At 39.0% G+C, this 22,103-nt stretch overlaps 1 protein-coding gene across 3 annotated transcripts; it reads left to right on the top strand.

Moving 5' to 3' along the window:
* Positions 1-10,464: 10,464 nt before the first annotated feature.
* LOC132254094 (asparagine synthetase [glutamine-hydrolyzing] 2) lies at positions 10,465-22,032 on the top strand. 3 transcript variants are annotated; one of them, XR_009466215.1, is made up of 15 exons: positions 10,465-10,881; positions 11,782-11,920; positions 12,333-12,428; positions 12,677-12,818; positions 14,181-14,276; positions 14,865-14,959; positions 17,772-17,933; positions 18,871-18,951; positions 19,041-19,262; positions 19,400-19,534; positions 20,190-20,270; positions 20,437-20,523; positions 20,697-20,804; positions 21,219-21,526; positions 21,710-22,032. XR_009466215.1 is itself a non-coding variant. In XM_059738482.1 (14 exons), exons 1-14 carry the CDS (start codon positions 10,802-10,804, stop codon positions 21,450-21,452), a joined length of 1,758 nt encoding a protein of 585 aa, XP_059594465.1. In that variant the 5' UTR covers positions 10,525-10,801; the 3' UTR covers positions 21,453-22,032. The 3 variants fall into 3 exon arrangements, 1 of the variants encoding a protein (XP_059594465.1); XR_009466214.1 differs by having other exon boundaries at positions 10,508-10,881; positions 21,644-22,032; XM_059738482.1 differs by having other exon boundaries at positions 10,525-10,881; positions 21,219-22,032.
* Positions 22,033-22,103: the final 71 nt, after the last annotated feature.

Here is a 22,103-nt window from a genome sequence, read left to right as displayed (position 1 = left end):
CGCTCAATCACGACGTATCTCGTCTCGTAATCTAGCATCCTCTTACTCAGATAATAAATGGCTCGATCCTTGCCCGAATCATCGAGCTGAGCCAACATGCATCCCAAAGCCAAATCTGAGACTGATAAGTATAGGAGTAAAGGACGACCTGGTGTAGGAGGCGCCAACACTGGAGGCGACAACAAGTACTCTCTGATCCTCTCAAATGCACGCTGACACTGATCATCCCAAACAGTAGGTTGACTCTTCCTCAAGAGTCGGAAAATGGGCTCGCAGATGTCTGTCAATCTGGCTATGAATCTACTGATGTACTGAAGTCTGCCCAGGAAGCCTCTGACCTCTCTCTCTGTCCTCGGTGCAGGCATGTCAAGAATGGCTCTAATCTTGTCCGGATCTACCTCTATGCCTCGCTCACTGACTATGTATCCCAAGAGTTTCCCAGAAGTCACTCCAAAAGTGCACTTCTTGGGATTCAGTCTCAATCTGAACTGTCGGATCCTCTCAAAGAACCTCTCCAGAGCTGCTAAGTGATCTGATCTACCTCGGGATTTTACTATCATGTCGTCTACATAAACCTCGACATCCCGATGCATCATGTCATGGAAGAGGGTGGTCGCTGCTCTCTGATATGTGGCTCCTGCGTTCTTCAATCCGAATGGCATGACTCTATAGCAATAAGTACCCCACTCGGTAATGAAGGACGTCTTCTCCATGTCCTCTGGAGCCATCAAGATCTGACTGTATCCGGAAAATCCGTCCATAAAGGACAACATCGAGTGACCTGCTGTACTGTCAACTAACATGTCGATGTGTGGGAGAGGAAAATCATCCTTAGGACTGGCCTTGTTGAGATCTCGGAAATCAACACAGACTCTCACTTTGCCGTCCTTTTTGGGAACAGGGACGACATTGGCCAGCCACTCCGGGTACTCGACTACTGATAGAAATCCCACACTGAGTTGCTTCTGAATCTCCTCTTTCACTTGCAAGCTCCAACGAGGGTGCAATCGTCTCAACTTCTGCTTAACCGGTCTGGCATGGGGCAGAAATGGCAAACGATGCTGGACGATAGATGGATCAAGGCTCGACATGTCCTCATAGGACCATGCAAAGACGTCCAAATATGCTCTGAGCAACTGGATGAGGCTGTCCCTCTCATCTGTAGATAGATCCGACCCGATCCTCAACTCCCTAGGCTGATCTGTAGTGCCAAAATCAACAATCTTTGTGTCACCTACAGCAGGTGAAACCCTTTGATCAACGGGACCCGAATCGAAAACAGAAGATGAGTCATCATCTGAGTCATGCTGTGCAATCTCATCATCAATATAAAAAATCTGTGATGTGGGTGAAGATGGTGCAGATAAATCAATATCACAAGAGATAGGCAGATACTAAAAAATGCTCAAATCCATAGATGAAACATCGGAAACAATGTCAGAACGGGAGACGAACCCCGACAGAACGTCAAATGAAAGAGGTGGGTCCACAAAGTCGAACGCTCCCTCAACAATGCCAACATGGCTATCAATCAAATCATCAAAAACTATAGCATCCTCAGCAATCTCTAGAGCAGGGCTGTCTGGATCTCCTCGACGATCTCGATGAAAGACACCCCGAAAAGATCAAATGATGAAGCAAGTCCAGGCTGAATAGTCTCCTCAATCTGGCTCAGGCTCAGGGCGAGCATCTCGTCGATGTACTCGTCATGTGGGGCAGCTCCGTCCACTACGTCCCCGACCTCAGCAAGGGTCCCATGCTCATCGATCTCATCAGGAAAACAAAGCGTCATAAGGCTCGTGCAATCCGGAGAAGAAGGAGCAATCAACACAGAAGTCGAAGGACCAGGGGCTCCATCTCTCAATCGTAACTGCTGGACAAGGCGCTGAAGCTCGGCCTCTTGGGTGGTGCTAAGTCCTCCGACGATCCCGTCAGATGGTGCGTGCGGCTCCGATGCCCTCACAAAGTAATCTGCTAAGCTCCTAGTGTATGGGCGAAGAGGATAGTAGAAAGGTGTGTGGGTCAGTCGAGCCCTCACTCTCTCCTTGCGCAAACGCGCCATGTAGAGATAATCGGCCTCAGTGGGGATGAACCCGAGTCCGAACGGTACGTCGTGATCAGGGATGGCTATGAACTCGCTCGGTCCATGCTGACGTCGACCCAACCCCATGCCGGGTAGATAAGACATGCTCCGCATAATATCGAGCACCACTGTGCTCCCATGCTGGTCAAAGGACATGGCCACAAAATCTCGGCAGAAATCCTCTATCTCCATAGTCTGCACCTCATCGAAGGTGAATCCAGTCAGAAAAAGATCGTCATCAGTGTGACTAATCTCGAGCACAGGCTCGGCAGCAATGAACATGTCTCCCATAGACTGCACTACGACGACCTGACCATCGTGAATAAACTTCACCTTCTGATGAAGGGAAGAAGGAATGGCCCCGGCTCTGTGGATCCATGGTTGGCCCAGAAGCAGGTTAAAGGATGTAGGAATCCTCAAAACCTGGAATACAGCGACAAAAGTGGCCGGACCGATCAGCAACTCGATCTCCAATGTACCCATGACCTCCCTCCGAGTACTGTCATATGCGCGAACGGTCTGAGTAGAGGGACCGAAATCAGAAGGAGCGTATCCAAGGGCGATGGCAGTGGCAAGAGGACATACGTTCAGGGCCGAGCCATTGTCCAAAAGGACAGATGGGACTCGGCGGCCTGAACAACCAACAGATATGTAGAGCGGGCGAGTGTGGTCTGAGCCCTCCGGTGGCAAGTCATCATCGGAAAAGACAATACAAGTGGCTCTGCCAGCCGTCATCATATGAATGAGTCCCTCGGGAGTGGTCGTGGTATCAACTCTGATCTGGCTCAGAGCTCGAGTCAGTGCATCTCGATGAGTACTGGAGGACGCTAAAAGGCTCCAGATAGAAATACGAGCCTGAGTGCTCTGCAACTGCCTCAAAATCTCGTCATCCTCTGCTCTGACCTCCTCATGGGAAGCAGATGTACCCTCAACTGGCCTAGCTGCCGCGGGAGGTGGCTGTCTCACTACTCTCCCTCCCCGGAGGATATACTGAACGTCCGGAGTCTGAGGATCATCACGATGTGGAGCCTGAACCTCCTCAACATCTGGGATCAGAATGTACGGCGCCTGAACGCTATAGCGTGTGAATGTCAGAGGCTCGGAAGTGGGCGCCTGTACAGATGCTGCCTCAGGAACTAATCGGAATAGAGCGGGCATCTGTGGCTCTAGAGTCACCCCACTCGTCTCGTAAATCCCAGCTGGCATGATAGGCTCTGGGTCTGGATCATCCCAACTCAACATATGGACATGATCATCGGTCTCATCGAAGTCCAAGAAATGAATACCACCAGCTGGTGGAGGAACTGCATGTGTGGTGTGGGTCGGCAACGGGTTTGTGGTCACACTCGGCTGACCCAAGTGTACCAAACCCTGGTCTATCAGATCCTAAATAGCGTGCCTCAGAGCGGTGCATCGATCGGTCTCATGTCCAGGCCCCTGATGATAAGCACAGTGTAAATCCATCCTAAACTGAGCTGGAATCGGCTGAGGTAGTGGCCGAGGGGTGAGAGCAGTCAATAAACCAGCCTCTGTAAGCTTCCGAAGAGTCTGGCTCAACGGCATGCCTATCTGTGAAAACTGTCTCTGCGTCCTCAAAGCAAATGGAGCAGAAGTCTGCTGGGCTCCAAGTCGGGGATAAGGCGCCGTAGGTCTCGCAGTGAACTGAGCAGCGTAGCATGGCTGCCCTGTGGCTGTGTAGGAGACCGCGGGTCTCTCAATGCCCTGAGTGGCATAAGAAGATAAAACCAATGTCTGTGGCATGTGTGTCTGATCGTAGGCCGGACGAGGTGTCCGTGGCCTGTACTGATGAGATGCATAGGAAGAATGAGGCTCAGAAAACTGTGGGATCGACTGATGGTGTCTGAAAGGCCTCTGACTGGATGAACTGATAGCGCCAACCTCTGTCGGTCTCGGTCCTACAAATGGTTTCTTCCCCTTAACATCACTAGGGGAAGAATCTGCCCATAAACCTCTCGTGATGCCGTCCTCGACATCATACAAAGCCATAACCAGAGACCCAAAATCTGTGAACGGGACCCCGACTACATGTCTGGCGATCCTCGGCTGTAGACTCCTCAAAACCATCTGAATCTGGTCTCTCTCTGATGGTCTATCCACTATCTCAGCTATCTTCCCGCGCCAGCGGGAAATGAAAGAAGAAACGAACTCCTCTGTCCTCTACCTCAGAGCCTCGAGCTCTCTCCTCGATACGTCTACAACAGTGTTAAACGAAAATTGTCGTAGGAACTCCTGGGCCAAGTCATCCCATGTACGGCGTCTCGAAGACTCCAGAGACGCAAACCAGCGCTGAGCCGCCCCACTCAGAGATAGGGGGAAAAGAGTGATCATCTGAGGCTCGTCCAGTCCATGAGCCCTTATCATGGTGTTGTACAGTAGGAGATGGATGCGTGGACAACCGATACCAGTGTACCTCTCAATATCTAGCATCCTGAACTTAGCCGGCAAACTGGCTACCGGCATACCCCCAAAATCATCCCAAACAACTGATCCATCTGATACTCTCATCTGCCTCATACACTGCTCGATGCGGTCCATGCGCGCATGAGTGTCATCAACTACAACGGCCTGGGTGACTACGGGTGGAGCGATCTCAGAATGCCCGTGTAATATATATGGTGATGCCTGATGCACTGAAGGAACGGGTGGGGGTGGTGGAGGTGGGTGTGAGTCATATGGCGTCTCATCCTGGCCTGCTGGTGGTCTAACCTGCTGACCACCGATCTCCTACCTGAGGCTAGCCAAAGCCTCTTGGATAGAAGCCATGGCAGCTATGAACTGATCGACCGTGACAACCTACTGATCCATATCTGGTGTATCTGAAACCCGAACTAATCTGCCCTCTACTCTGATCCACGAAACTATACCCAGACTGAGAGTAAAAATCCTGATCCTGAAAGTACTCCTCCTCTGCTCTGATCCACAAAGGTATATCAAGACAAGGAACAAAGGTCCGATCCTACAAAGCACGAAGAACGGAATAAGGATATGGCTCGGGGAATGTATAGAAGAAAAGATAATCTAAACAAGAACAAGCAAAGCATCCAAGTGAAGATGAGCGGTCCGACCGTACTCAAACTCGTCATGATCTCAGTGCACTCTCAACTGGAGACTAAACAGAGGGAAAATCGGATCCAAAACTACGGCTATAGAGGCACGGAAAGCCCTCAGATGCACCCACATGTAGGGAGGGAATCCTAATCGAAGGATCTACGGCTCAACCTACAAGGTCAAGGTGGCTCTAAATGGATAAGGGTGGACTTTAAAATATCCCTAGCAGAAGCGATCATACCCTCCGACGGTACGCAACCCTCTGCACGCCTCCGAAGAGATGGGGCGCTTCCATGCAAGGTGGTCATCACCTCCACACATGCACTACCTCGCATCCCAGGGGGTTTCCTATGGTGAAACCTCTCAAACTCTCAACACTCAATAGTCTACTAGCGTGCACAGTGATGGTGTGGGTGCATCCGAAACCCTAAAAAGCTAAAGCAGGATATGAAACACACTGGCCACACAAATATCCATGAAACCTAGCTTCGGGCTATACAGGTCTTCAATGATCGGACTCCAATCGACACCAAAGTGTCGCTCTCCTCCAGAATGCTCCCGTACATCGATATAGCCCGTCGCTAGACCCTACTCCTAATCTCTGGCTCGGTCAGAGAGCAAACACACAGAAGGTCTCACACTTGCAATAGTGAGAACCGGGATGAAAGGAATGACCGAAACCAAGAGAGTTGGAGGTAAGGGGATATATGTGCGGCCCACATAGACAGGCAACATGCAATCATGCAGAAGGAAGGCAGTCACGCGTCATACAGTCAAGCAAAGTACAGGATATATCACTCATGTCCACACAAAAAGCTACAACTATCAGGATGAATAGCTATATGAACATCATGCTCAAATGACGATCAAGATAATATGCCCGTCAGAGAAAACAACACAGCAAGTCAAACGATGTACAATAGTGAGTCTAGGCATGTGAAGTGAGCAGAATAATCAGGAAGAAACGGAATCGCCATACCAAGCAAAACAAGGTGAGCAACCTATGATAATCGACATGTCAATGTACCAAACTAATATAGCAATGAAGTACAGAAAAAGCGACATCTGAAGCCCCAAATCAAGATGATCAATCATATCAATGTCACAACACAATATCCAAGCATATATCAAGAACTCCCAATGTGCAATCAAGAGACAGGTACTCGCAGATCGACTCATCAAATGCCATGTTTGCTTCATCTTAAGTTCAAGTTTGACCCTCTATAGATCCCCAGTGGAGTCGCCATTTTGTGGACCCCGCATTTCGACTCAATGCGTTTCCCACTCGAATGGCGAGCTCGATTTTTATTTGGAAAAATGGATTTTTATTGATTATTTGGAAATGACTTGGAGTCGCCACTTATTTTTGTTTTATTTTTAAAGGGTAAACAAAATAAGAAAGAAAACCCTAAGTGTGACTCCTGATTTTTGGAAAAGGTGGTCTGTGAAAACCGGATCCGGTTCGGGGGTCAGGTTACTTATCGGGAAGGTACGGTACAGACCGTAGCACCCCTCTAAGTCCCTAAAGTCGGGTCTCTACTAATAGGATGAAGCTGACGTGTCAATCAACATGAAAAGTCAATGGGTACTCGAATCAATCATGCACATACGAGAATCAAAATATATATAAAGAATGATCGGGATGAGAGTGGATGCGTACCTAGACCACGAGCCACAGTGCGCTATCAAAAACGAGGTTAGTGATCAAACACAAAATGATTATGTGCATATCAAGGATCAGGGTAAATCAACCACATATAGCTAATGAATCAATCAATCAGTCAATCAATCATGAAGTCCCATATGTAGGGCCCCCACCAAAGCCCATTTATTTTGCATGAACCAAATCTGTAAATTCCATCACTAGGAATTACAAAATTTGATTCTTGCTTATTTTAAAACAGTTTAAAAACAACGGAGATGAAAATTGCATGCCCAAGGGAAAAATGGCATCAACATTTGATTAAAAATGAGGCTTTTAAAACCTAAAATCTCTAAAGATGGAAGATGGGGAAGTTGAGGTTATTTGAGAAATTGGAATTTGGAAAATCATTTAAAGATAAAGGTTTTTTAAAAAATTAAATTTGAGGATCGGGATTTCGAAAAATTATGTGAAAATGGAAATTTGAAAATTAAATTTAAGAAAATGAAAATTTGAAGAATTGTTAGAGGATTGAATTTTTGAAGATTTGATTTGGAAGGAAATAGAGTTTCGAAGATTTATTTGGAGGCGGCATTTTAAAAATTAAATTTGGAATTGTAGGATTTTTAGAAAATTAAATTTAAAAAATTCGGATCTTGGAAAATTAAATTTAAAACTAGAACATTAGAAAAATTATTTCAGGAATTGAATTTTGAAGAATTAAAACTTAAAAATAATAATGATAATAATAATAATAATAATAATAATAATAATAATAATAATAATAATAATAATAAGCAAATGAACAGATAAATAAATAATAATGAAAATAATAATGATTAAATAAATAAATATAAAAATTAAAATTTTAGAAATTAAATTTGAAATAAATTAAAATTTTAGAAATTAATTGGGAATTGGAGTTTGGAAATTATATTTAAAAGTTAAAGTTTGGAGTTTTTACTAATAAAATTGGAGATTGTAATTTGGGAAAATTAAACTTTGATACTTATAAAAAAACTAGAAGAAGAATTAAAATGGGAATAAAAAAAATGAAGAATTTAAAATGGGAATGAGAGCTACCCGTATATGAAAGAAGGTAGGGAAAAAAAATTAAGTGGATGAAAGGGTGAGAGAAAGGGGAAAAAAAAATGAATAAAGAATGGGTTTGGTGGTTAAAGTCCTATTCAAGGCCCAATTTCCCATATTTGACCAAGAACCCATGTAGCATTACTATGTGCCACCTGTGAACCTTGTTCTTCTATATCAGCGCCAAAAAGCAACCCAAAAAAAAAAAAAAATATTCCTCCTCCATAAAACCTCCCTCACTCTGTAAAAGAACCTCACAAAAACATCTCCCCGCTTACGTATTTCCCTTCCTTTTCCTTTTGAGCCACACGTCATCGGCAGGAAAGCAAAAAAAACACAAGCAAAGCTCCACTCATTTGCATCAAATCCCATATCAAACGACCCATCAATCACAATAAAAATGTAGAGATAAAGCTAAAACAGAAAATAGCATGAACATTGAGGACAATGCAAACAGGAGAACATGAAACCTGCTGATGTATAGGATCTTAGTTCAGGTGGCTTCCATGAGCTTAAAAACTGGTGGGATTAATGAATCAAAGAAAACTCAAGAACAGAGCATATGTACAGAGGATTAAATTCAATCAAAACGAACAAATAATCCTATCTATCCACACCAAAACAGCGAACGAAAACCTCCAACAGCAAGAGAAGAAAATGAAGGAACAATGGTAATAAAAATAAATAAGAGATGTACAGTAGACTTACCTGTGGATCCCTCCAAACTAGCTCAAATATATATCACTGTAAAGGACCAGCAGCAAAGGTCTCCCCTCCGTCTAAAAACCTCCCCCCAAATCTCAACCTCTCTCTGTTTTTCTTTCAAACTCACCCACAAAACCAGTCTGCTCCCGTCCTTGGCACCAAGACTCCTCTCCGTAGCAGCCTAAGCTCCAGGAATCACCTCCAGAAAAATCTCTTCCTTTCCCTCTAGCTCTCCGCTGCTGCCCGAAACTCTCCTTTCTCCCCCTTGGTTTTTCCTTTCTTTTTCTCTTTCACCGTAACTCTGCCCCTCTCCCTCTGTTCTTTCCCAAAATATCTCCAACGGCCTGCTCAGAGCTCCTGCCAGCAGCCCAGGTACCTCTCTCCACTCTGCCAGACCCTCTCTCATACGCTCCTCCCAGCTTGCACTAACGGCCAGCCGATTTTCTCATAATCACCTTTACAGGTGTCCACCCCTGATTGCTCCTCCAAGTCCACTATTTGATCCTATATTGACTAATCCGGGAGAGACACGTGGCCAGAATGAGCTGCATGAAATAGCACCCAAATGGGGGTCTACAGTTTGACTTACCATAAGTCTTGTCTAATGTATAACCATACATAATAGTGTATTTACTCTGAGGAACTCATTTTAATGATCAAAACAAATTATTCTTCTAATCATAAAGTATTACACTACAACATTAGATAGATTACTCAAGTTTATGAACCAATTGTGAATAACTTATCAACTTATAATAAACCATGACTTGGATTTTTCATACAACGTTTAATGCACATGAGTCATGTGCAATCCAAATGATGTAGATATAATTGCTCTAATTAGTGATAATGTATAAATAAGATGGTAGAAGAATACAAAAATTATAAATATAAATAAAATTATATATTTTATTGCGCTTTTTAAGAGCTTTATCATAACACAAATATAATAGTTATGATTGCTTGAGGTTGATTTGGGATAGGATCCAATCGCAAGGATTATTGTTCCAAACATGTTTGATAATTTTATTTTATTTTATTTTATAAAAATAGGTTATCTAAGAACTTTTGAAAACATGTTTTTTTTAGAAAAAAAATCATGGGGAGTTTTTATTTATATTTTGTAGGATGTTGTGAGCAATAATTGAAAAAATAAAGAATATTTTGATAAATAAGTTGAGAAAATTATTTTTTATAATTAAATTTTCAAACAAAATTTTATTTTTAAAATTAATTTAAAAATTATGAAAAATGATTTTCTTATATTTGATTGTCCAAATAAAACAATAATAAAAAAATAAGTGAAAACAACTAAAAAATATTTAAAAAATGATTTTTTTTTTTATATACGATGTCCAAATAAAACAATCATCATAAAATAAGTGAAAAAAACTAAAAAACATTATCTAAAAATAGTATAATTTTTGTTTTTCAAAACAGAAAATAGAAAACAATTTTTTTATTGTCAAGTGTTTTTTAACATAAAACTGTTATAGAAAATAATTGACAAATAAATCCTTATTTTAACTTGAAATTTTGATCAAGAACAAAATAAAAAACTATACCGAATGAGAAATAATAGAGACTATTTATTTTATTTGCTTTTCATATTTACTTTTATGATTCAGAAAATTAAGTATGATTAATTGAGAGTGGGAGCCAACATTATGGTTATATATTTATTTAACGAAGAAGAGGCATCGGTGCACGTGCTCGTAATCTTATCTATGGAGGTATCCCTAATACTGTCACGTGACCGTACAGTCCCGTGAGCCTGGGCACAGTTACTTCTCAATTTTTTTTCTTTAACACCCTTAATAAGAAATGTTTTAACTTCTAATCAAAATTATGTAAAATAATAATTTGAGTGATTTGACTACGACTAAAGCTAATGAAAAGACAATTGCACACCGAATATCTCAGATCCAAGTGCGGTTCTACCGACTCGAATCCGACCGTGTCACAAACCCTGACTAATTACCTTTAAACATGGATTCTCTTTACCATTTTTAAAATATAATTAGGGTTTTGGAAAGATTCTAACTTTATGAATAGTTTAAATGGAATCTTTTGAAAATTCGACGGCCTCGATCAAATCTCTATAAGATCCACGACATTCAGTAGCATTCCTTTCAGTTTTCACCTCTGCCACGACTCTCTTCAGCGGTCAGAGATAGAGGAGTCGCCGAGGGGAAGCAGCAGCCGCCGCCACGATGTGTGGTATACTCGCCGTTCTCGGTTGCGTTGACAACTCTCAGGCCAAGCGCTCTCGAATCATTGAATTGTCTCGAAGGTCTACTGTTGTTATTTTTTCTTAGTTTGAAGTTACAATTTTTTTTCCTGGATGTTGAATTGAATGGTTGATGATAATTTGTTTGAATTTATTTGGAGTTTTAATAGTGAATGCATCTTCCTTGCGGTGCTTTTCGATTTTGTCTCTATTCTCATTATCCAAGTGTTTCTTTTCTGAAGAAGTTAAAAAGATTGGTTGATTTGTGAGAGAAATGTTCTGACTGAAGACGAATCGCATAATGCAGCGACTATGGCTGTTTTGCTTTATAATGACTTTGAAAATGAAAATCCAATCGGAAAAAATTTATATTCTGGGAATTGTAAAACGTTTGTGGAGGAATCACCGTCTTCTGCATTCTTTTCTTGTTTTTAATTTTTAAAATTTTTATTTTGGTAAATTGCCCATATTCTTAGGAAAAGAAATTTTTGGTATTTATTTTCTTTCATCTGCTCAGGAAAATGAAATGCCAGAAAATGGCACCTTTCTCAACAATACTGTTGGAAAAATCACGATTTTTATTAACTGTTTTTGGACAGAACCAAACAGGGTTAATGTTTTGCTTGACATCGACAAAATACTTTTCTCACTTTAAGAGAAAATTTTGCAATGATTTTGGGTCTACGAAGGGAAGAAAAATAGCTCTAAAATGTTTGCTTGCTGATGCTCAGATAAGTAAACAGTTGTAAAATTTTATGTTGGTGGGCAACCAATTGCATTGATGATAAACATTGGAAAGAAAAGGAAAAAGGGGAAGATATTCATTCAGCCACAAGGTATACGCACAAGCAGAAAAGGAAGAATAAATGAGCTCATCTTCTTGTCTGACCAACTCTTGCTTTTTACATGATAGACTAAACTCCTAACTGCATTGTTTTTATTTCCTTTGATTTGAATGGGCAGGTTGCGCCATAGAGGTCCTGATTGGAGTGGCTTGCATTGTCACCAGGATTGTTATCTTGCTCATCAAAGATTAGCTATTGTAGACCCTACTTCTGGAGATCAGCCTCTTTACAATGAAGACAAGACAGTTGTTGTCACGGTATTTTTTTTTTTAAGATTTTATTTTTTTTCCTTTGTAGTTCTCTTTTTTGTAGGTTATCTTGGCTCTTACAGGGTATACTCCAGAAAAATAGGAATAAGTCACATTTTTTACTTTGACATTCTTGTTTGTGGTAATCCAGTAGCTTGTGAATTTTAGTATATAGTTATTGATAAAAGGATTGTGTTGGAGGTTTCCTCTTAAACATGACATATGATGGATTGTTGGCGAATGATGGTAATAATGGGTTGAACAACCTGAATAAGATGCAAGCAATATTTGTTTTATGGATCTTGCACAGAAATGCATGGGAGACTGATTTATTATTTTCTTGTTCTTTGCACTTTGAACTTTGTTTTTTCACTTTCTAATTCTAGTCCTCATATCTGATGAGTGGAGCTTTTGCTTCTAGGTTAATGGGGAGATATACAACCATAAACAATTGCGAGAAAAGTTGACGTCGCATCAGTTTCGAACTGGAAGTGATTGTGAAGTGATTGCCCATCTTGTGAGTACCAAGTACTTGAGAACTTATTCTTGCCAATCTATTTGTCCTTTTGATTTCTTATTTAGGTAGTGTTATCGAATCATAAACATTGTGGATATGAGTACTTATGGGTGGGACAAATCATTTTGTGTGGATAAGATTCCACTATTGTGAAAACACAAAGTAGTAGGGAGGTTCTTTCATTTGTTTGTTTGTTTGGTTTTTTATTTATTTATTTATTTCATAACCTAGCTACCCGTCTTTGACAGTATGAAGAATATGGAGAAGATTTTGTGGACATGTTGGATGGAATGTTCTCCTTTGTCCTTCTTGACACCCGTGATAAAAGTTTCATTGCAGCTCGGGATGGTATTGGTATCACACCACTTTACATTGGCTGGGGTCTTGATGGTATGCAACTTTAACTTTGTATGTGTACTTCAACATTGCTTTGCTCTGTACTCTGGGGAAGTGTCATGGAGATGGTTTTTTTTGGATGTTGTTGCATATTTAGTTGTATCTTTAAGCTTTTGTGGGCAACACTGCATTAAGATGGTCTTGAAGCAGCTATTTCTAACAAAATTATTTGAAAAGCAGTTTTTCATTGGAAGGAATGAAAAAAGGATTAATGTGCACATCGAATAGTGGGTTTGTGGAATTATTATTATTTTTTTTTTTGATAGGCAAAAGCGGGTTTGTGGAATTATTCAAATTGTGGTTATCATTAATCAGAATTATTTTCGCCTTATGCACCTGCACAAGGCTTTCAATGCATTTTGAAGCTATCATATGGGTAAACTTGATGTTTCATAACCTGGCTGTTGATCTATTATCAGTTCAAATTGCCTCTTCACTTGTTCTTTTGCTGTGGCATAGTTCAATCCATTATCTTCTGATGCTATATGGCTGAAAGAGCTATCTGCCCTTGGGTATTGTTATATCTTTTCTATGTGAGATGTTGGAACATGTAACTTTACAAATTGGATGAAACTCACCATTTGATTCTAATTGTGCAAGATCTTGGTAATATATATATAGGTATGTATGTATGTATGGAGTTGATATATTTGTAATAACTGAAATGAGTTGCATACCAATTCTATTATGATGTTATGTAGGAAAGATTCTTAGCAGGTTTTTAAAGCTTGAGTGACAAAGAGTAGTCAATATTAACTATTTACTGGTGAGGCACCTTGGCATCTTAGATTCTAGGACATAATCTTGGTTGATGAAATTGAGAGGTTGGGAAGAAAATTTGTTTCCTTCTTTTTTTTTTCAGTTTCATTTGGCATCCATACATATATTTTTATTAAGGCTTTACTTTTACAGTTTTATGGTACTTTTATGGAGTTATAAATTCTGAAAATGGTTGCCGATCTTCATTGGCAGATGTAGGATGATTCTTGCTAGATATTGGTTTTATATTACTGCTATAAGATTGGTCTAAAGAGCTGAAGAGGATGCAACTTTATAAAACTAGGACTAGTGTAGAAACTTAATGAATTTATATTCCAGGGTTTAGTAAAATCATGAGTTCAAATTTTTGTTTGCATTTCAAGAAAAATCTTGACTTTAATTGTTTTAAAAAATTCAGCTACTATAAAACTGGCATTGATTTTTGGTCCACTAAAATGTGGCTGGCTTACTTGACACCTCTGTTTCTTCTTGTCTTGGATGTGGCAAACATTTGGGTAAAACATTTATACTGTATTCTGTTTTTCCTCTTATAAGGGATGCATGCTTACTTATTAAAGATGTGTGATTGTCTTGTAGGATCAATCTGGTTTGCTTCAGAAATGAAAGCTCTAAGTGATGATTGTGAGCGATTCATGTCTTTCCTTCCCGGGCATTACTATTCAAGCAAACGTGGTATGCATATTTTAAGATATTAGATATTGGAGTTTTATATTGTTTAATTTTTATGTTATTCTTTTTCTTAAATCTTTAAATCAGTTGTATATTCTGGTGTGGTGTCTTTCAATCTGATTTTGGTTATTTGTTTGAGGGATTTTGCAAGAGGCAACCTTTTATCCCAAGGAAAATGCTTTATTCTTTATAAGTAGAAGTGTATCCTTTTTAGAATATCCTGATCCATAATATTGATAGCAAAATTTATTATATAATTTAATTACATCAAAATGTTGATAAAAGTTTAATGATATGTAGAAACATGTTTACAAGGGTGAAAGAAGGGAGCTGGGTTTTAATTTCCCAAGAGGAACTTAAGAGTTTGTCTAATATTTGGCAAGATGAGGGGTTGAGGATATCTTATATCAGATTATTTTTTTAGTTTAATGGTCAAAAAATTGCCTCAAAATGTGGTTTCTTTTAACTTTTTCCTAAAAAGGAATCGAATAAAATTTCAAAATTGCACTTTTCTGTTAACCACTTTTTAAGTTTTTCTGATGTTGTGCATATACACTTATATTATCACTTTTTTAATTAACATGTCTGCAGGAGAGCTCAGAAGGTGGTATAACCCACCATGGTACTCAGAGCACATACCTTCAACTCCATATGATCCACTTGTTTTACGTGAGGCCTTTGAAAAGGCAAGTTCTAGTCTCTTCTTTTCATGCTTAACCACCATCGTTTTATTTTATTAGTTTTTGAAGTAGTAACCTCCTTTTGCTTTTTCTGGTGTGAGATATTAAGATTTAAAGACTTGCTTTGTAGTCTATACTTTTTGTGACTAAAGATTTCTATTATTTGGATCATTGATGGATTAACATGGAATGGAGATAACTGGCTTTTAAAAAAAAGAAAAAGGGCTTGTAAGTTTGTTACTTGATGGGCATGCTGGGTGCTGATTTTAGGAGTTCTGGAGAGAGGACAATAGAGGAAGAGTAGGTCTATGAAGGTCTAACATTCCTCAAGGGGGATAAACCATGAACTAAAACAGGTATGTGGGGAATCTCGTTTGTTAGGAAACTATTAAGGAGGATTTTGCAGAGCTATTTGAAAACTATTATTGGAGAATGAGTTGGATTTGTGGTTTGGTCCCTCCTTTATGCCACCATTTTTTGGTAGCCTTTATCATTGACAGCCAGGATGCTAATTCTATTCCTGAACATTAGAAAGCTGAGAAGCCTTGTGCATAATAGCAGTGAAGAGGTGATACTGTCCTGGCATTAGGAGGGATATCTTAAAAGGAAGGAGAGGTCTCTCATTTATCAGAGATGATGTATCCACATTACTTGGCCTTTATTTACAAATCTTTCACTTTGAAAGAATGTGGGGAAGGTAGGGACTTCAACCCATTACCTAACCAAGTACATAAGATTGTGTTAAAATTCCCACCATCCACTAGGTGATGCCAAGATTATAGGAGTTCACCAAAACTTAACACCTTATGTGGAATAAATGCATTGACTAGATATTAAGGAGGGCTAATGGCCTTCTAAAGATTTAATAGGGGAATTGTGAATAATCACATGAAATGGTATTCATGAAGCATTGTAAGTAGGGTGCCAATAATTAACATTTAAGTCACTTGTTAAAGTTATACAGGTTGGACAATTGTTTAGAAGCTTGTATATGAGTATAGCTTTATTACCTTAAAAATGTGTAAAAATACTAAGGCAATATGCCTTTTTTCCTATGAACTCATACAATTATTATTTTCTTCATTTTTTTTATAGCCAATGAAATAATATCTATTAAAAGGTGCCTAACAAAAAGGAGGCACAAACCAATACATAGGAGGTATACAAGGTACACCAAGGTAAAGAAAGAAAGAACCAAAAACATATCCTGCTGCTACTCCATGCCATCCCGCCATATTTCCTCATTATGATTCTCCTCCGTAGGCTACCCCATTCACAAATAAATCTTCATAACCATTTCCCAAGCAACACCTTGTTCAACCAATTGAAGACTGCTTACTGTTAGCCCTCCTCTGCTACACACCACATCTCACCTAACAAAATGGATCTTACCATTAGGAGGATTGTTTCCCTGAAAAACTCTACTCAAATTCTCTCCAGAGCTACATTTTCTTTAGAATGGTGAAGGAAGATATGATGTGAATTGGGAGATCAGAAAATATGCTTTTCACCAAAGTGAGCCTACCACCTTTTGAAGGTTACATCTTCCAAGAAGCCAAACTTTTTTTAATTTCTCATTCACTGCATACCAAACAGCAGAACTCTTGAAAGAGGTTTCCAAAGGCAAACCTTAATATGTAGAAGGAAGTTAACCCACTCTACATCCTAAGGCCAACTGTGCTACCTCCTTGACACACCAAACTGAAATATTGACCTCTTTTCCAAATTTATTTTTAAGCCTGAAACAGCTTTAAACCATAGAATTGGTCATCTCAAATATAACAATTAATCCTTTCCAGCCTCACAAAAAAGAAGAGAATTGCTAGTGAACCTATCAAAAAAAAAAAAAAAAAAAAAGAGAATTGCTAGTGAACAAAATAGGTGAGATCATAACCTACCTTCTCCCCTCCATCCCACCGTGAAGTCATTAATGAAGCTTCCATCTATTGCCCAGTCCACAATTGGATTCAATGCCTTCACCACCAAAATGTGTAAAGAGGGAAAAATGGGTCTCTTTGCCTCAAGCCTCTTCAGCTTTATGAATAACCCGTTGCAGTCCCATTGATTAATACTTAAACTGAACTGTCCAATTTGCAAGTTGCCGCAGGTCTTAAGCTTTTGATTCTATATTCAAGTTCCAGTTCACTGCTATTATTTTCTTTATTGTTTTACTTATTTTTTTTTATTTTTTTTTAAGCATTCATATGCATGCTTAACCACACATAAATATATATTTCCATGTATGAAATTAAGAAACACATATAGTTCTGTTGCAGTGCCTAGATTTTTGTAAATTGTCATGATTTCCCCTTTGTATGGTCAAACCACGATGGCTGCATTTGTATCCACAAATCATAGATAATGTCTTAATAACATTTTGAAGAAATAAGAATTTTTTTGAATAATGGAGGTTCTATCATTCTTCATTCTCATTTTTAAAGTAAAACACTATGACATGTTTCTAAGAACCCAGAAAATCCTCTTAAGGAATATTCACATTATTTTCTCACCACATTTCTTCTGAGTATTAATTTTTCTACTGGAAGTTCTGGACTGGGAGATGATGCTTAATACTTCTTTTTCAGCTATTATCTTTACCTCTGTTATTTAACTATTCTTGATGAGAGCATATGTTTTCTTACATAACTACTGCTATAAAGTTACTAATTGGAATCTCTTCTGAGTTTAGAACCTTTAACTTTTATTTTATTTTATCATAAAGTGGGTATTAGTGGAAACTTCTGGTGTTCTATCTTGACTATCTTATTTCATTCAATTTCTATAACTGACTTTTAACACTGTTTTCATCATAATGCAGGCCGTAATTAAGAGGCTTATGACTGATGTACCATTTGGTGTACTTTTGTCTGGAGGGCTGGACTCATCACTTGTTGCTTCTGTGGCTTCTCGTTATATGCTTCAATCAGAGGCTGCTTGCCAATGGGGTTCACAGTTGCACACCTTCTGCATTGGTCTCAAGGTCATAATACTGTCTCTCATGTGAAGTAGCCATATCTTGTACTTGTGATTTCCTATTTTCCTCTGGGAGTTTCAACGAGTATATGTCAATCTTCACTGCATAAATATAGTTTTTATGAAATTTATATATTCTTTTGTTCTGGTTCTTCTTTCTGTAACATATACAGCATGTCATGGGATATATTTTTGAAAATAAATATCATAATGACTGTGGTAGCTTGCTATGCTTATATCTGACAGTATCTGGTATGATATACATACCACCCATGCATGTTAGTTTTTTGGCATTCTGTAACTAGTAATTCTCTGATTTTATTTGATCCTGAGGCATGGCTTAATATAGTTATAATTGATTTATTTTTTCTGCACCTTATATAGTTCATTGGATATTTCTCAAGAAGTTACATACGTTTTCATGGAGCTGGTTTCTGAGGAGCCCATTTATATTTCTATTTGAGTCATGGGGTAGCTTCAATGTTCTTAACCTATGGAACAAAGAGAGGCATAGCCATGCAGGTGTTGGTATCCAACATGTACATGGAGTGTCTGGCATAGTTGATTCAAAGAAATGAAGTGTAATATAGCTTGAAGAAAGAAGAGATATCAAGGACAAGTGCTTCTTGTGTTGTAATGTTTCTACGCTATATGACAAGGACAATAGCATGGGTATGGTTGTCCAACAGGGTTACAAGGTGTCTGGCATCTTCACCTTACACCAAAATGTATTGCACATGGTTGTTAATGCCCAAAATGGTGTTTTGCACTTGTTTATGTTGCATGCCAGACATGGAAGAATTTACTTGAATATTAACGTCCTGGTTATGCTGCATCTAATGTGATCTTTTATCCAAAGATACAAGTTGTCTGTTAGATTTATCTTTTGGAATTCCCTTGCATGAAATTCCAGCTAATCTTTTTCTTTTACTTCTGCTGTGCAGGGCTCCCCAGATTTGAAAGCTGCTAGGGAGGTTGCAAATTATCTTGGAACTCGTCACCATGAATTTCACTTCACTGTTCAGGTATTTTCTTACCTTTTAGGTCAATGCATCTAGTGCATGCATCGTTTTTGTTGAAAGATTTAAGGAATTGCTTTTCTTTGCTATATCAGGAAGGCTTAGATGCACTTGAGGAAGTCATCTACCATATTGAAACATATGATGTGACCACTATTAGAGCCAGCACTCCTATGTTCCTTATGTCTCGAAAGATCAAATCCTTGGGAGTGAAAATGGTTCTTTCTGGGGAGGGGTCGGATGAAATTTTTGGAGGCTACCTGTACTTCCACAAGGCACCTAACAAGGAAGAGCTTCACCAGGAAACATGTCGAAAGGTATGCAGACTGTGTTTTTCTTTTTCCTGAATTGGAGCCAGAGCTAATTATATTGTACACGATGACATTGTTGAATTTTGTTCAACTGCTACAATGAATTTCTTTCAGTTCTGATGTCTGCCTTAATAATTTTTCAGATTAAAGCTCTTCATCTTTATGACTGCCTGAGGGCGAATAAAGCAACTTCAGCATGGGGTGTTGAGGCTCGTGTGCCCTTTTTAGATAAAGAATTCATCAACATTGCGATGAACATTGATCCAGAGTGGAAAATGGCAAGTATAAGACTTCTGAACTTAAGTTTACTTCTCTCCCATTTCAACTTCCAAGAAGCTCAACTTTATCATATGATTATAGCCCATTTATTGTAATTTGATACAGTGGCGGCTACCCATAACATGGATATTAAATAAGAAATCTATCACTGCCCTTACATAAGAAAAATAGATCAGTAATCTGCCAAAAATATGGAGATGCAGTTTAATTTTCTTTTGTGCATTTTATCCTATCCCTGTTTTTTATTTTAGTCTTATGACATCTGGATATACATCTTGAGCATCCCATCTTTTCAAATTTGCCATATTTTCTCATGAATATGGACATCCCAAGTATTTGGTGCTCCTTTTGGTGTTGGCACCTGGTGCATAATTTTGTATAGGAAGTGCTTTAGCAGGTTGTTCTTCATCAGGTAATGTCCATGTAGAAGCATTTTACAATGTCATTAGGACTAGCTTTTATTGTCCATTGATGATAGTACCTGGTCAGTTCTTCAGAAAATTATACAATTGAATTCCCCTTTCTGGTTTATGACCACTGGAAGTGGTTTATGTCGTTGTTTTGTTAGTTTTGTAGTGCTAGTGAATCAGGCAGTATACCAAGCCTCATTCTTTATATGAATATCCATCTTACTTGTCTGATCAACAATTACAGGTCAGGCCTGATCTTGGAAGGATTGAGAAGTGGGTCTTGCGCAATGCATTTGATGATGATCAGAAGCCATATCTGCCAAAAGTATGTTGCCTTCTTCTTTTGCATCAAGTCCAATTTTTCATTTTGCATGTTTTACTTGTTTTTTTTTCTGAAAGTGTTCTCATCAGGCTTCATGTATTAAAGAGTACCTTTGACATTTTATATTTTCATGAACAGTAGTTGAAAGTGTCTTCATTTTTTTTTTCAGCACATATTATACAGGCAAAAGGAACAATTCAGTGATGGAGTTGGATACAGGTGGATTGATGGTTTGAAGGATCATGCAAACGAACATGTATGGCATCTTTGAGATATGGACACAGTTATATTGATTAAATTCTTTTGTGATTCAATCCTTGCCAAATTGTTTCTGGCTTTTTGTTAAGGCTATAGTCCAAGAAACGCAAGGTCCCACTTTTCTCTGCTGATTATGATTACTATTTCACATTTTTGTTTGTGATTGGCCAGGTTACAGATGCTATGTTGTTGAATGCTAACTTTATTTATCCTGAAAACACTCCAACCACAAAAGAGGGGTACTACTACAGGGCTATCTTTGAGAAGTTCTTTCCCAAGGTGGAACATTACTTTCTCTATTTCTTTCTTTTTTTCTTTATTAGGTGATTGAACTTAGGCCCTTGAGGCTTAGCTGAGGTGTAAGAGATTGTGTGAGGACAATAGAGGTTTCTAGTTTGATTCAATTTAGGAAAAAAGAAATCTATAAAGAAGGGACTTATTTAACTTTCACTACTTTCCTGATTTTTTACTCTTTTATTTGCCATTTAGCTTTGATAAAAAGGTCTTCCCCTGCCCTTTGCTTGATTTGAAATAGGTCGTGAGAGAAAACAAATTTAAATCTTATGACAGGTGGAGAAAACCTGTAGCATATGTATTTGTTTGCAAGATTACTGCTAGCTGTGGATTTTGGCCCTCTTCTTTCTTTTTGTTCACAATCCAAGGATATTTCGATTAATCTACCTTTTTGTGCAGAATGCTGCAAGGTCAACTGTTCCAGGAGGTCCAAGTGTAGCATGCAGTACTGCAAAAGCAGTGGAATGGGATGCGGCATGGTCGAAAAATCCTGACCCATCTGGCCGGGCTGCTCTTGGTGTTCATGAATGTGCTTATGAGGAAGCAGTGGATGCGAAGAATGCCAATCTGATAAACGGTACCACTCAGAAACCACAAGAAGGGAAACTAGAGAAGACCACGACAGCCATTTGATTGAGAATTCCATAGAATCTCATTTGTCAAATGATCTCAAACTTAGGGTTTATTGCTGATGAGTGATGATAAAGGTACTCTACTCTTTAAAGTAATCTCCAGGTTTAACCTTTGTCTGAATTAGCAAGCTTTGTTTGAATTCTAGGTAAAAAATAATAATAATAATGTAGGCATGCGATTCATTTTACTAGGGAAGAGCATTTTATACAAGAAGATTTAGTCAGTTGAGTGACATGCTTGTGCTTATTCGCTGACAGATCATGCGACAAATGCTTGGCCGATACAACGGGAGTCCAGATTTATGTGTCCCAAGTTAAATGTTGAAGTGCTGTTTATTAGATATTTAATTACGGATGATGGTATTGTCTTTGGATTTTATTCGGTTAGTAGTAAGTATGAAGTGTTTTTTCCCCTCTCTCAAGCTATGCGTGTTCTGTTTTTGCCGTAAAACAATTTAGGGATTCATTTCCTGTGCAGTTAGTTTTGCTGGGAATCCCTGAAACCAGGCTTGTACATTCTCTTTTTCTGAAATATAAAGAAGAGAGGAGCAGTCCCAGAGGACAATCCCTGAACTGAGAAATCTGGTATTGTGCAGGGGACAGAATAAAGATGGGATGAACCTCAACAAATCCACCCTTACCTTAAGCACAT

This window comes from Vitis vinifera, chromosome 7 (genome assembly GCF_030704535.1).
Source record: "Vitis vinifera cultivar Pinot Noir 40024 chromosome 7, ASM3070453v1".
Taxonomy (NCBI): Eukaryota; Viridiplantae; Streptophyta; class Magnoliopsida; order Vitales; family Vitaceae; genus Vitis; species Vitis vinifera.
This window is presented reverse-complemented; position numbering and strand designations above follow the sequence as displayed.